Genomic DNA, 15318 nt, shown 5'->3' with positions numbered 1-15318 from the left:
TTGTTATTAACCTACTTAAAAATAAGATTATTTTCTCAATGCGTCGGAATCTTTTTTTATATGTGTTCCGCGATTATTCGAATACTCTGGGACTGATTTAAGAAATTCATTTTTTATCTATAAGGTTGCATACCTCAGGTGATCTCATAGTCACCAAATCAGGTTTTTATATTGGGATCTTTCAAAAATTGAGAGACATCAAAAAAATAATAATTGGGAAATCAATTCTTTGTATATAAATGCTCACTTGAAAAAGTCGTTCTTCACGGTTATAGGATAAAACATCGTAATGTATTTCTTTCTTTAGATGCTCATTTTTACCAATTTCAGACTTCTGAGCTCGACTTTTGTCATACAAGATGCACGTAAGGAAGGTCTCTCCGTCTTGAAACGTCTATCCTATCCTATTTAATAATTACATTTAAAATATAGAAAACCAGGAAGTACAAAGAAGGAAAAAATAAATTAAATACTATTTCCTAACTTACCCTATCTAATAATAAATTCTTAATATCTGCACAAAAATCGACTAAACACCTAATGTAGATAAACGAACACTATTTTTAATTTACTTTCCAATAATCTAATTTAATACTTAACTAAATATAATTAATGTATTACTATCTAAATATCTTTTGAAGTGGTTTTTACTGTTGTGGTTGATTATAGAATCCTAAATAAATTTATATAATTTAACATTTTCTATATATAATAATATTATTATATACGAGAGGGTATTCGGACGCAAGGCCGTAAACATTGACTACGTGTTTAACAAGTTTTTAAATTATTGAATATACTATTTGCGACAGTGTAATAATATAAACCGATAAAAAATAATGCAATAAACGTCATCTATTGTAGGCAAAGACATCAGTGATCAAAAAGTGCGAAAACAATTAAGAAAATATTAGACTGTTCATCACCGCTGTTTTTAGGTTTTGTGTACTTTTGACAAACTTTTCCAACAGAGACTAAAATTATTGCAGTGTTCATTTACAATAAACGCATACAGTGAAAGTGTTGAGTTAAAAAATAGCATAGTGAAAATTGGACATGAAACAACCACAAAGAGAATGATTTGCAATTTTGTATAGATTCCATAAATCAGAAAGTAGCCAGCAACATCTGTTGAAACAAACGTGAAATACGAAAGATACGCATAAAATACGCATAAAGCATACGAAATCGACCGCGACATAGTAGATCTTTACTCAGTTTGTAGTCAAACCGCTAGAGGGCGCTATTCACAACTTTTACATTTATAATCATACCCTAACAAAATAACATTAGTAAAAATAAGGAAAATCATGGACGAAATTATGAATGCGCTTAGGAAAATACAAAAAGATCTAGATGACCAAAAATTGGAAATCAGAAAAAGTGGGAAAACTATAACAAAACAAGTTACACAGAATGTTAATAAAATATTGAAAGAAAAATTGTTAAACATTAAAGAAAATCAAGAAAATATGAAAGAAAAGATAGAAAATCAAGAGAAAAGAATATACTTCTTGGAAAAACAGGCCAGGCAAAGAAACTTAGTTTTCTTTGGAATTGAAGAAAAGGAAACCTCATATGAAGGACTACCAAACCTTTTCATTGATTTTATAAAAGAACACTTCTCTATTAATATAGAACCAAGGGAAGTACAAGAGTTAAGAAGAGTTGGGAAACCCGGAGAAAGGCCCCGACCACAAATTGTGACCTTTCTAACCCTCGGCATAAAGATCAATATTCTTAAACAAAAAAGTAATTTAAGAGACATTCAATATTATTTGCAGGAAAGATTACCCAAAACAAGTATTGATTAAAACGAGAGAATTGTAAGAACAAGTAAAGTTAGAGACAAAAAAAAGGAAATAAAGTTACAATTAAATATGATGAACTGAGAACATTAAATCTAATAGCAAAAGGGTGCTTTCCACTTCACCAGAAAATAATAATTCTCATCCAGAAAGCAAGATAGTACACAAACCGTTAAAAATAACAAAATCACGAAAACACATATATTTATTTTTATCTAATCTAACCTAACAAATGACTTTGTGTGGCCCCGGAGTGGTGATAATATCTTTGAAAGAAATTTAGCCAGTTTATAATAAAAATTATATTTTATTAGGGATTCCTACCAGCCCTTTGCTTTCCTCCAATAAAACCTCTAATATATAAAAGGTTTGTAGATGACACCACAATATGAAATAAAAATAAAACATCTGCTATTCTTAACCACCTTAATTCTACCAATAGCAAGATTCAGTTTACTATAGAATTAGAGGCAAATAATTCTTTAGCTTTCCTTGATATACTTGTCATTAGGAACCCTGACAGCACTTTGGGACATACTGTTTATAGGAAACCCACACATACGGATAGGTATCTCAATGGCAACTCATACCACCATCCTATCCAGTTAGCTACCGTTGGCAAATCTTTGTTACAGAGAGCCCAATACCTTTGTGATGCTGACCACCTAGAGGCAGAGCTGCAGCATGTAAAACATGCTCTCACCACCAACAACCTGCCCGTGCCTCGCCAGCATCGCAAGAACCACTTGAAGCCACCCACAGTTGAGCGACAACCTGCGATACTACCATAGGTACTATACTACCATAGGTACCATAGGTACCATAGGTACTATACCATAGGTACCATAGGTAGATACTACTGACAGAATAGGCTACATCTTGAAGAAGGTTTCGATCAAGACTATTTACAAACCACATAAGAAAGTGAGCCAATTCTTGAGACCTATCAAGAGTACCATTCCTTTGTAACAAGCGGGTGTATACAAACTTGATTGTGATTGTGGCTTATCATACATTGGACAAACAAAGAGGAGCATCGGTACAAGGGTGAAGGAACACATCTCAGACATCAGAAATAGGCGTGCGTCGAAGTCAGCAGTGTGTGAACACGCAATGGACCAACCAGGCCACTACATTCGGTTTCATAAACCACAAATCCTCGCTCTAGAAGACAGGTACATACCGAGGTTAATCCGCGAGGCTATTGAAATTAAAAAACATCCACATTTCAATAGAGAAGATGGCTGGAACCTACCCAACACCTGGGACCCCCTCCTTAAAAATATAAATACCCATGTCCGTGACCACACCGCAGGACCTCGTGACACCGTAAGCGCATTGTGCCAGCATCCAGAGCGGTACGCCAGAAAATTAAGAAATCGATGGTGGTAGATGATAAATAACAAGGACTGACTGACATACATTCACATCTTGTCTGCCCGTGATCACGGTTGCTGAAAAGTAACCGAAACGTCGGGATTATTTAGTTTAATAATAATAAAATCCGCGTAGTATATCCGAAAATATTAGTTTCATTTAAATGAAGAATACTATAAATTATAAAAAGGAAACGACACAAATAAGCAAAAACAAGAAACATCTCCCAACCCGGTTGGTCAGCGTGGAAGATTATGACCAAAACTCTCCAAAGAAAACAAATAATAATTTACCTAAAATTATTCAATCACCCAGAATGACTAAAACTATTTATAAAATATACATACAACGTTAGAACTTTATCGTCTTATGAACGTATAATAGAACTATCAGGAAGAACTAAAGAACGTAAACTTTGATGTTATTGGAATTTCGGAAACAAGACGTTTGGGTACTAAATTAGAAGAATACAAAATTTTTATATTGTCACACAGGCGTAACTAAAGGGCTGTATGGAGTAGGATTTCTAATAAACTTAAATCAATAGAAAAACATAGAAATCTTCACCGGCGTCTCTGATAGAGTTGCACTATTAAATATGATCTAATCTGAAATCTGTATAAAGTTATGGATCTTGCGCATAACACATATTTGATCATAGGTGATTTAACAAAATAATAAGATAACCTAAACCCGATTAACATCTTATAATGAATGGTAAAGTTAATGTATATTTTACTCTACATTGTCTGTTGTCTTTAAAACGTCGCTAAGATTGTACATTTCAGTCTACTATAATTCTTATGATTGTTAATTTAAGGGTGTACAATACAGGGTACATTATTATTATTATTATATAGGAACTAGCAAATTAAATAAAAACCTATACAATATAGTTTAATATCAGTTTTGACACTATATGATTTTTTAAATATTTATTTCGAATATTCCTAACAAAGTACTCTTCGAAATAGTCATTTGTTTTATGCTATATCCCCAAATTCCTAAAGAAAAAATAATTTTACTTTAAAACAGTTTGATGGCAACAAAGATTTGCGCCCAATAGTAAATTAAAAGTATAACAATTAGGTCGATGTAATATCATTTTGTCACATATTGTAATTAAAAATTGTCATTGCTATTACGAATAATCTTTTTTTAATCTTATTTCTGTTAATTGTTTTAAATGTAATGGTAATTTATTTTGTAATTACAAACTAGTTATAAATAGACTGATTTTGGAATATTCTACAATAATTATACTAGATCACCATCGATAAAATCATAAGGTAAGAAAATAAAATGTAATGTAATCTGTCTTTATATACTTTTTCCAAATTGGAAAATATTTTTACTCATTAAAATTGTATTTTTGTTGGTATTTCTCTAGATTTTTCTTCATTATGAAGTCTATAGTTTTATTTGCGGTTATTGCAATTGCGTTTGCTGAATACCCTTATTACAACCTCGTTAAATTGGATATGGACCATATAAGTAAAGATCCTCTTGAATTGCGGAGACTCAGTGACTGTTTGTTAGACAGAGGACCTTGTACACCTGTTTATGACACGTATAAAGGTATAAAAATATTAAAATATCAAACAAAATAGGCGGAATCACATTTATTTAGAAGTTTTTACAAAATGAGTTATAAGTATTTCATAGTTTTTATTAGTCCGCATAGCAATTAATACTTATTTTTGTGGGCCTGTGCTTTTTTATTATAAATTTTAAAATATTTTTTTTCACAGCTGTCACCAAGGAAGCTATTGAGAGTCTGTGTATGAAATGTAGCCCGTACCAAAAACACATTTTCTGGCAATTTTTGCAAGCACTTAGAGCTTTCTCTCCGAATGATTACCTCATGTATAAACAAAAGTACGATGTCGATAATAAATATTTCGGCATTCTGGAGTCAATATTGAGTCAGTTCAATGATTCATATTAAAAAATGTAACGACTACTCCTCATAATATATCTCCAAAATATAATTAAAGATTTTTTTTCTAACTATTGTGTCAGTATCTTTAACATCGATTACAAATCATTTTTATGAGTATTATTGTTCAGACTAACAATAATAAAAAAAAATTAATATACAGTATAAAGTTTATATTACAATTTTGTTTGTAAAATTATTTCTTTAACTTTATGAATTAAATATACTGTCTGGACGAGCGATATAAAAATACATATCTTTGATTCTTCAATAATAACAGATATTTTTCTTATCTTACATTTTACTTCTTATAGTTATCATCGCATTTTTAAATACATTTTAGTCGTATTGTAGACGAACCCAGAATCACAGACGGATTAGAACTGTAAAGCCTTCGACGGGACGTGAGTTCTCTTTTTTTCTTCTACATCTACATATATACTATGGGGAAAATTTTGGAATGTTGATTGACGTAGTGTCTACGTCACATAATCGTACTAAGGGCCGTAGGTTAGGATGCGTCCACATCACTTATGTAAATATACCTTTCATCATAAGAATGTACGTGCGTCACGAACATTATTTTCATTCACTTGCAGGATGTGGACCTACCACTTTCCCAGAGAATTACAAAATGAGATTACAGGTATAATATTCAGGTACCTTCTTTACCTTTAATCATTTACCATCTAACGTACCGTCTGATCAAATAAAAAATATAGAAGTACCGTAGTATATATATTTGGAGATTGTTTAAGTCTTAAAATACTCTTTGGAAAAAAAAATGAAAAGATCCTTAAAAAGTAAATAAATATTTCCATATAATAAATTAAATTTTTTTATTTCAAACAGTTTAATTAAAAATATGTACATTAAGTATTTTTCAAAATTTAAATATATTCAAGGTTCACCGTCTTATTCCTCCCTTCAATGTGATATGAGCCACATAAACATTTGACATGTCTAAAATTTTAAGGCATTGATTTTTATAAGCATAGCTGGTGAAAAGCATACTAAAAAGATTTTATTCCTTAACTAATATGCTGATTCATGGTACGACGTGGGGTATTAGGTATATAGGTTAATAAGTAATAATTTATTGGATTGCAAGAAGAAACTAGGTTTTTCTTATCCAATTCATTTTTATTAAAGAAATATATCTTACAAAAATGAAAATATTTTGGCGGTTTTGAAGCAAAGTATTTATCTAGCGATTTTCGGACATCTTCGACATAAGTGAAGTGCTCCTAGCGTTAGATAGGGGCCCTTAAACCTACACCTGGTCGCAAGTCCTAGACGCTGTTGAAGCTCCTCTCCCTGCAACGCGATGGACCCGGCACCCGCATGGTGAATCCATGGAATGCTGAGAGGTTTCGTCTCTTAAAAATGACAACATTGATTTTAATAAGTAGTAATCAGAAAGGGATCAGTCTGATGATATTGCTGAATGATTTACAACTTTCCAGCCTTAATTGAAAAAGATTTCCTAGGTTGATTTTGCTGCATGTGGACGAGCATTATCATACAACCACATCACTTGTCCCTTGGTCTTTTTTCCTCCAGAGCACCACTTAATTTGATCTGTTGGGTCTGGTAAAGCTCAGCTATTACAGTTTGCTCAGGATAGAGAAGCTCGTGATAAATGATTCTTTCCTTCCCGCCAGACACAGATTAAATGTTTTTTCATGAATATTTGGTTTTGCAACGGATGGAGATGGCTGGTCTGGATCAACCAATGCTTGCCTACATTTAGCATTGTTGTGCAAATCTATTTTTCATCACCCGTAATGTTTTTATGTAGAAATATATATATATATATATATATATATATATATATATATATATATATATATAAAATAAAATCAAATATATTTATATTTTTTTAATCGAGAAAGCAAAATCATGCAAATGGCAACTTTTTGTTTTTTGTTTTCCTCTGTCCGTTTATGAGAAACCCATTTTCCTTCTTTTTTTCTTCTTCTCTTCTTTCTTCTTCTTCTGTATTTCACTTATGTCTGCAATTGTACTGAAATTGCTTGGTAAGTGGCTCCTATTTGTTCAGGAAATTACTATTGAGTTTGATATGGATTTTCATGTAATAAAACTTGAAATTATTCATACTCAATTTTTTTTGATAACACCTGATGGATCTTCCTGGACTAAAAATTCCATCACGATTTCTTGCAAACCGCTTTTTCAAGGTTAAATGGCTCATAGAATGTTCGCCCAATATCGATATATTGCCATAGCTTTAGCAGCACTTTTATTCGTTTGAAAACTGAACAGGATGCAATTGCGTAAATGTCTATCGAAATACATCTTATACAATTTATATACAGGAAATAACTACTTGAAAACGACTGATATAACTGCTACAATAGTCACTATACACGCATACAAATCGGCGGACGAGTTCGATGCGTTCAAGTATTTTGTATCGTGTAAGAAACTTAGAGCCTATTTTCTACTTGCACACCTATTTAATTTTAACCACCGCAAATAACATAGTTTTTGTAATATAAAAAAAATAACTAATCGGTTGTTAGAAATGATAATTGATTTATAACAATGTTACCTATCTTTTGACATGAAACACAATTTAAACCACAATAATCGTTCATAACAGTTATCATCGTTTACAAATAATCATTTTTCAATTTTGTGGCTGTTAATGTCTTTTAAATTAACAATAATCATAAATTGTTATTGCTAACAAATTATAAATGGAGGTAATTTCTAAAACAATGAACAAAATTATAGAATTTTGACATTAATTGGTAAGAAATTAATACAAAAGAGACTAATAATATGTATATATATTTAAGAGCGTCAGAGTGGTGCCTCATGGTGGTCTCGGCTATAAATATCCATCATAGGCGATGTAACGATTGAAATTGTAACAATTTGTATTGTAAAAACACACTTGTACTGTCCAACGTCTTATTACTCGATTTCATTACAATTGTATTTAAAATCACACTCAAATAATAAGAGGAAAATGGATTATGAGCCAAAAGGTTAGACTTGTGCACTTCGTTTGACGGCTGTCCATAGCACGATGGCCGTCCTCACTCTCAGCGACAATAGCTGCCCTATTCGGCATTGGCCGCTCATAATTTTTATGAAACAAATCGACTGAATTACTTATTAGGTTTATTATTAAACTAATTCAAAATCAGCGCGCCAACACATATATATATATATATATATATATATATATATATATATAAACTTTTCATCATAATAAAGACAATAATTGCATTCGTGATTACTGAACTCGAATATTATATAATATTGATGTTAATAAACAAATCTAGTCAAAAACATTTAAAATCTTTAAAATGTCCTATTCTCTTAGGTATAGTAAATTAAACAAATAGTAAATAATTAGTTAAAGAGTCAATATATTTTATATAGGATATACTTGTGTATGTAGTCATAGAGAGTCGTACAGATTAAATTACCATTATCAGACTTATCTGATTAGATACATTATAAATTGTAAAGAATCACAATTATCATTTTACGATTTTAAATTGAATTTAAAAATTAAGAAAGTACTACATATAAATTGTATTTCGTGATATAAAGATGTGCGTTCATTGACTTAAAGCAAAAATTCACTAGTCAGAATGTCATTAAATTTTTTAATCAATAAATGCATAGTCACTATTTCCTGTGTAGAAAGTCGCGGATACAACTAATTAAAAATAAAATTCTTAATCCACCTTCATAACATATGTCTAAAATATTTTAAATTACCAGATTGACTTGATTGACTTGCATAATTGACTTTTGTGGAAGCACACTGTTGATAATGTTATTAAAATTCGTCTATAAATTGTTGGAAAGGAAAAATTTATGAAATCTAGTAAGAAAACATATGATTGTTGATTAAGTCTAAGTAATATAAGAATCGTTTATGAAATCACAGTAAAAAGAAAAATAAACCAATTAATTAATAAAGTTGTTACAAACTATTGAATCCTTCAACCGAATATTTTTTCAATAATATTAGGACAAAAATTGTTTTAAATTAAACTATTTTGATATCATTTGTAAACAAGATGCTTTGCACACTTAGCATTCTAGTGTGAAGGTCTCCAGTCTGACAGACGCTCTTAAATTATATTTAACTAGTTCCTAAACTATGGGATACATATCACACAGCATTACTACGTTTTACCTCAGAAGAGCTCTTATATATTTTAAAAATAAAAAAATCATAAAATTTTACTGTTAGCTGTAGGTGCGTGTGCAGATCCGCAGGTGAAGGGAAAGTACGAGGACGACAATATTTCACTATAATGACCTCAATCAAATGAATCAATTATATTTATAAGTGAGCTCTTGCACTGTGTAATTGTTCTGAAAGAAACTCAATAGAGAATTTTAATAATTTTTAATAGCCTATTGCATATTTAATATTTCGTTTTGTTACATTTTATCGAGTTACTGAAACTTGCTACATTAATACATTTTACAGTATTGGTAAGACTGGTAAAGATACTGGTTTGTATTTTTCTAGTTCCTTCATCAAGAGGTCGTAATATATATGTTCAGGATCATATTTCTTCCAAAATTCATTGTACTCCTGTGGGAATACAGGTTTAATTATATGAAGGAACCTCCAAAACAATTTTTTTTGATCTGGACTACATCTTCTGCAAGCCTGTGATACCGCCTCTGCAAGATTTTCTGTAACAGCCCAAAAAGAATAGACATAAATATATCATAAATTATTATAACCTTGCGATGTTATAGAATTTAGTTATTGGAATAACATAGGTTAAAATAATAGTACAAAGTGATGTTGCACGTTTAATTACTTTTATAACTCGCTCCTACCCTGCAGCAAGGTCCTCTGTCCAGAAAGCAATTAATGTAGCTGATCATTTTGAGAGGTTGTGCTGCTAACGCCTCTATATCCAGCCCAGTATTATCTGTGATGTAATAATCTATTGGGTCTGCAGCAGCTAGTGCCCCGAGGGCAATAAGAATAAATGTCTTCATTGTGAAATCTGTAACAATAATCAAGCAGTTGATATTATTCAATTATGATTAATATTTTACAATGCTTACAATAGGACGTGAATCTAAAATTGTAATCAAAATTTTACATGAATAATAACGGAAATGCCTAAAAGTTCATATTATGCAGACTCATTGTGTCAACTCAACAATGAATTCAAATTAATAAAGGTATCATCATAGTTTCACTAGATACAATTACTTTTCCCTGCTACTTTGGCCGGGTAACTTTTTTTATGGTAAAGGTGGCAAATGAGCAGACAGCCTACCTTATGAGAGGTAGTTAATATCGCTCATGGACATCTACAACCTGGTGTTGCAGATATGTTGCCTGCCTTGAGGTGAAGGGAAGAATGAAAGGATGCTAATAGTCTAATAACCGTCTTGTCAAAGACCATTGCTGTTGATCTGAATTGAGAGTTGAGTTCTGTGAGTCGTTAGTACCTAGCTAGTATGGACCCCGTTCAACCCGCAGTTGGACCCTATACGAGTGAAACACACTGAACACCTCAAAATAGACTTAGATTGATGCATGACGAGAGGTCTTCTCAATATCAACATCCCGGGATAGGAAAGGGTGGGAAAAAGGAAAGGACAACCGGTTCTCTCACTTATCGGACGAAACGCAGCTATTATAGACTACTTCACTGCGATCTTCTATGACAGGATAATACTTCTCCGGCCGCGCCAAAACATTTTCGAGGTGTAGTTACTTTACCACAGCAAGGCTCTATCACATCCACAATTTTTTTAGAGAGCAATTTAAAAAACTATAGGTATGACATCCAACCGGTAGGAGCATTCATACTTTGTGTTACGAGTATATATATACAATACCACTCTTATGTCTTAACCCTGCAGCAACTACACAACATTTTGTGATAAATTATAGTCTTATATTTTGATGTCTAAGCTACATTACCATAAAGTTTCATCAAAATCCGCTGGGGAGGTTGTGCTTGGAAAAGCAAAAGAGTAAAAGATGAATGCGAAGGTTTAGGCTGTTGTGTTAAAATCCAAAGATTCTCTAAAACTTAAAAAAACATAAAAAGTGTACATTATTATGACTAAAGCAAATTTATTGTTCCACATTTAAATTATAAGATTAATTCAACTTACTGTTGTTAAATCCCTGAACAAAAATAGTTAACAATAAGTTAAACTAAAATAGAATTTTAAATATTATACATTCTTTTTTATATAATTCGTATTATAAAATATCACATTCAACTAAGCCAGCAAAATACATTACAATATAATTAATCACGTAATGCAAATTTTAATATAATATTTATGGTGAGGAATATCAGTTAAATATATTAAATATACGGAAATGTTTGTGACAATAATGTAAACATTGAATTTGGGCTAGTTTATTAAAAATAAACACATTCTGTCAGCATGCTAAATGTGCTGTGCTGTTTTTAATTCTGTAACATATACCATATATGACAAATCTGCTTCCTCAAAAAGATCATAAATTTCAAAGCAAAATTGTTGCCAACATTGAGCGGTACCTCATTAGTATACGAGTAACGAGACTTCTTTAAACCATTTTGACAACTTTGATTTTAAACAAACGAATCAAATTAAGTAAGTACTTAAATTTAATAAGTACTTAATTTGATTCATTTGCTAAAAATGCAGTTGTTGCAATAACTGATTTCGTAACACGTTAGTGGGGAGAAAATTTTAATTAGTCAACTTCTATATAAAACTCAAATACTTGCGTTATTCATAGAAAATATTTGACAGTAAACTAATTTCTTGTTCAAAATGAAGGTCGTTATAATTTTAGCGACACTAATAACACTGGTCTTGACGCAGGACACATATAGCTCTGATCTGGAAAATTTTGACATTGACGAATTATTGGAGAACGATAGACTTTTGGAATCTTATGGCAAATGTCTTGAGTACAAAGGACCTTGCACTTCACAAGGAAGGGAATTTCGAAGTAAGTGAGCATATCTATTACATATATTACATTTTAAGTTCCTGTAAATTACAGATTATTATTTTGATTCGCTTATACTTAATGTGCTAATTTACACAATTTCTCCTGTTGATATATAAACTATAATTATGTATAATTCAAATAAATTTTATAAAATAAAGATGTATAAATATTATCATCTGTGTGTTTACCACAAGTTTACATAGACTATCTATATACGGAGAGTGTTCCCTTTTTTATTAAATCTTCGCACATTGTCATATTAACGTCGGTTAGAGAATTAAAAAAAAGAAAATTCTTTCTATGTAGTTCGACCATACCAACCTGTGAAAAGCGTACTGTAAATATTTTCACTTATATAATATTTTAAAGAATTTAATAACACTAAAACTTGACTAATAGAAATATCACAATTTTTTTATTCTACATTAAAGAAATTCAGCAAGTCTTTCATCAGTTGGACTTAAAGATTTATCGTATATCTCCTTACCCACTTATTTGCTTTAATAGTTTTTTTTTTTATAATGTATCTAGGAAGGTATAACTTCTGCCTTTCATAAAATATTTAACATTCATAGATTTTTTGCTACCTACTTGTATAAACGTTTACTGTCATGGTGGTGTCTATCGGTTTTCAGAACTAATGCCAGAAGCAATTAGAACAAATTGTCTTAAATGCACCCTGAAGCAACGTGAAATGGTCCGAAAAGCAGCTAAAGCTCTTAATGTTAAACTGCCCAAAATATGGAACGAGCTAGTAAAACAAGAAGATCCTAAAGGGGAGTTCAAGCAAAAGTTTGAAGATTTCCTTCAAAGATCCGATTAATAGTCTTTACTTTATTGCATTATAATTTTAACAGTAAACAGCTTTTTCTTCATTATTTTAATAGCAATGTTTCATTTAATTGTATTAGGTAATTAAAAAATCAACTTTGTAACATCACATTTATAATAAAAATAAAATAGTTATTGTGAACCATAATAAAAAAGTAATATTTGATTTATATCATGAAAATTATTATTTATATTTATTATTGATAAAAATATTTATAACAAATTGTGATTATCTCCTGAGAAGCTTTTTTGTTCAACTGAATGTTAACATTCGTTTGAAATTAATCTTACACATTTAATTTCGAAGCGGATGTCGTCAAGCTCAAAACAGGTACCAATTTATTGATGCTGGTCAAAATAAAATTTTATTAGGTTAAAAACCGTGCATAAACCGAAGACATATCGCTCATCATATATAAATATATGTGTTAAATATTGTTAGCGAACTTGATTATGTGAAATATTTTGAATCTTGGTCTTTTAGAAGTCATGTAATTTTAAATGCAATTCTATAAAAATATAACATTGGAATTATGTTGCTTTGTACAATTATAATAATTGCAATTTCAGTGTCTGCACATAACAACACAATTTTCACTTGTTAACTGTTTCAAAAATAATTATTGTCAATTTCGTCTTAAGATTTACAATGTTTGTTTGACAAGGGGTTGGAAGGACTACAAATGTTCCGCTAATTAGGGAACGCTATTTACTTATTACTCAAGTATTGTATATATCGGATTTATTACAAATTCATTATTTTAAAGAGAGGACGCCAGCCTCGCCGACGTCACTAATGTCACTTGTTTCAGTACGTTCCAGATATTTTAAAATGAAACTTCAATTCTTCTAAATGTTCTTGTATTTCTCGAAGGTTCTTCATAATCACATTCTTTATGATCCGCACTCGCTGAACTCTGTAGTCCGTTGTCGTGCGTCCAGACGTCATATTTATACCAGAATTCAAACATAGTTCTATTCTCTTTTATTTCGTTTTACTTTTAACAATAGTAACGAAGACCAATAAGTTGTTATAAGAATTGATGACAGCCTTTAGTTATTTTCATGTTGCATCCGTCATTGAAGCTGCTTGCGCCGATATGTACAATAATTCGTTTTTATTCTTTAACGCAAATAAAATTATAATTTTATGAACATTAAGGGTGTCTGGTCACGGGGATGCCGAGGTTAAGGTTCTGGAAATAATTAATGTGCTTTTTAGTAAGATTCTGGAGGAATTAAGGTGAAATTCTTATATTATGCGTTACGTTTCACGACATATGTCAATTAGTGTTTATTATTTTCTAGTCCCTTTTGTTTTTTTTTATATATAAATTTTCATGGATTTTGCTTTTTGTTTTTGATAAAATCTGTTTTGTAATTGATGTCCCACCACATTGACCCACTAAACCAGACTGGATGGAAACCGTTCTGCTATTTGTACCTGAGCTATGAGTATATCTCTATCTTAATAGGCTATCAAATAAGCTTTACATAAATTACCAACCGTAGGCCTATCTTGCGAAGTGTTTCGGCGGTCCAGTTCGTTACCTCGAATAAGTATGAAATTTATTTATATGTTAACGGAAATGTATGTAATCCGTCATTGTATACAATTCCTAGGAAATGTATGTAATTCCTAAAATCGCACGTAAATGTGTGAAATAAATTATACTATACTTACACATTACAAATTTCCTAAATAGCAATCGAAAATGTAAAATGTAACATTTAAGATATTGGTTGGTACGTGGGGACAGCGGGACGAGGGAAGGGTATTCAGAATCACGCATCGCTCTTATGAAAGAGCCATTTTATAGGACTTTGGCGTCATTAAGAATATTAACAAACGCTAAAAACACTTTTTTTATTGAAAATGAACGTTATAAGGAGTTAATTAAAGAAGTTTCTACGGCAAAAACATATGCTAGAAAAACTTCTCGTGATTATTAGTTAGATAAGGTTATATTATTATTATTTTATGGTATGACTGTTACCCGATTGTCTCAATAAGTGTTATAATAAAAAAAATATTATTACCTACGTGTATTATTACAGAAAGCATTTACTTTATACATTTCCTTACATAATATTGCAATTATATACAACTCCGAGAAAATTTATACATTTCGTAGGATATCATATTCATTAAATAATTTTTCAAACAATATTTTATAAATTTCCTAAATAGTATCGGAATTGTACACATTTCCTAGGATTTGAATCCAATTCCTTGATTTCATACATTTCCGGTAACATATACAGAAGGAAGAGAAGAAATATATTTTTCATTTATGTTTTTACTTCATCTGTCATTTTATAAATTAACTATTGTCCAAATTAATTAAAATTTCAAGAAAAAATTCTAAATT

At 30.8% G+C, this 15318-nt stretch overlaps 1 protein-coding gene across 3 annotated transcripts; it reads left to right on the top strand.

Moving 5' to 3' along the window:
- Positions 1–5743: 5743 nt before the first annotated feature.
- Positions 5744–13116, top strand: LOC116772103 (putative odorant-binding protein A10). Of its 3 annotated transcripts, none has more exons than XM_061528004.1 (3): positions 5744–5770; positions 11983–12112; positions 12751–13116. In XM_061528004.1, exons 1-3 carry the CDS (start codon positions 5759–5761, stop codon positions 12936–12938), a joined length of 330 nt encoding a protein of 109 aa, XP_061383988.1. In that variant the 5' UTR covers positions 5744–5758; the 3' UTR covers positions 12939–13116. The 3 variants fall into 3 exon arrangements, with proteins under 3 accessions (XP_061383988.1, XP_061383991.1, XP_061383989.1); XM_061528007.1 differs by lacking the exon at positions 5744–5770 and adding an exon at positions 7539–7565; XM_061528005.1 differs by lacking the exon at positions 5744–5770 and adding an exon at positions 11589–11687.
- Positions 13117–15318: the final 2202 nt, after the last annotated feature.

This window comes from Danaus plexippus (genome assembly GCF_018135715.1).
Source record: "Danaus plexippus chromosome 16 unlocalized genomic scaffold, MEX_DaPlex mxdp_23, whole genome shotgun sequence".
Classification (NCBI taxonomy): domain Eukaryota; kingdom Metazoa; phylum Arthropoda; class Insecta; order Lepidoptera; family Nymphalidae; genus Danaus; species Danaus plexippus.
The sequence above is the reverse complement of the archived record's forward strand: the minus strand, read 5'-3'. Positions and strand labels throughout refer to the sequence as shown.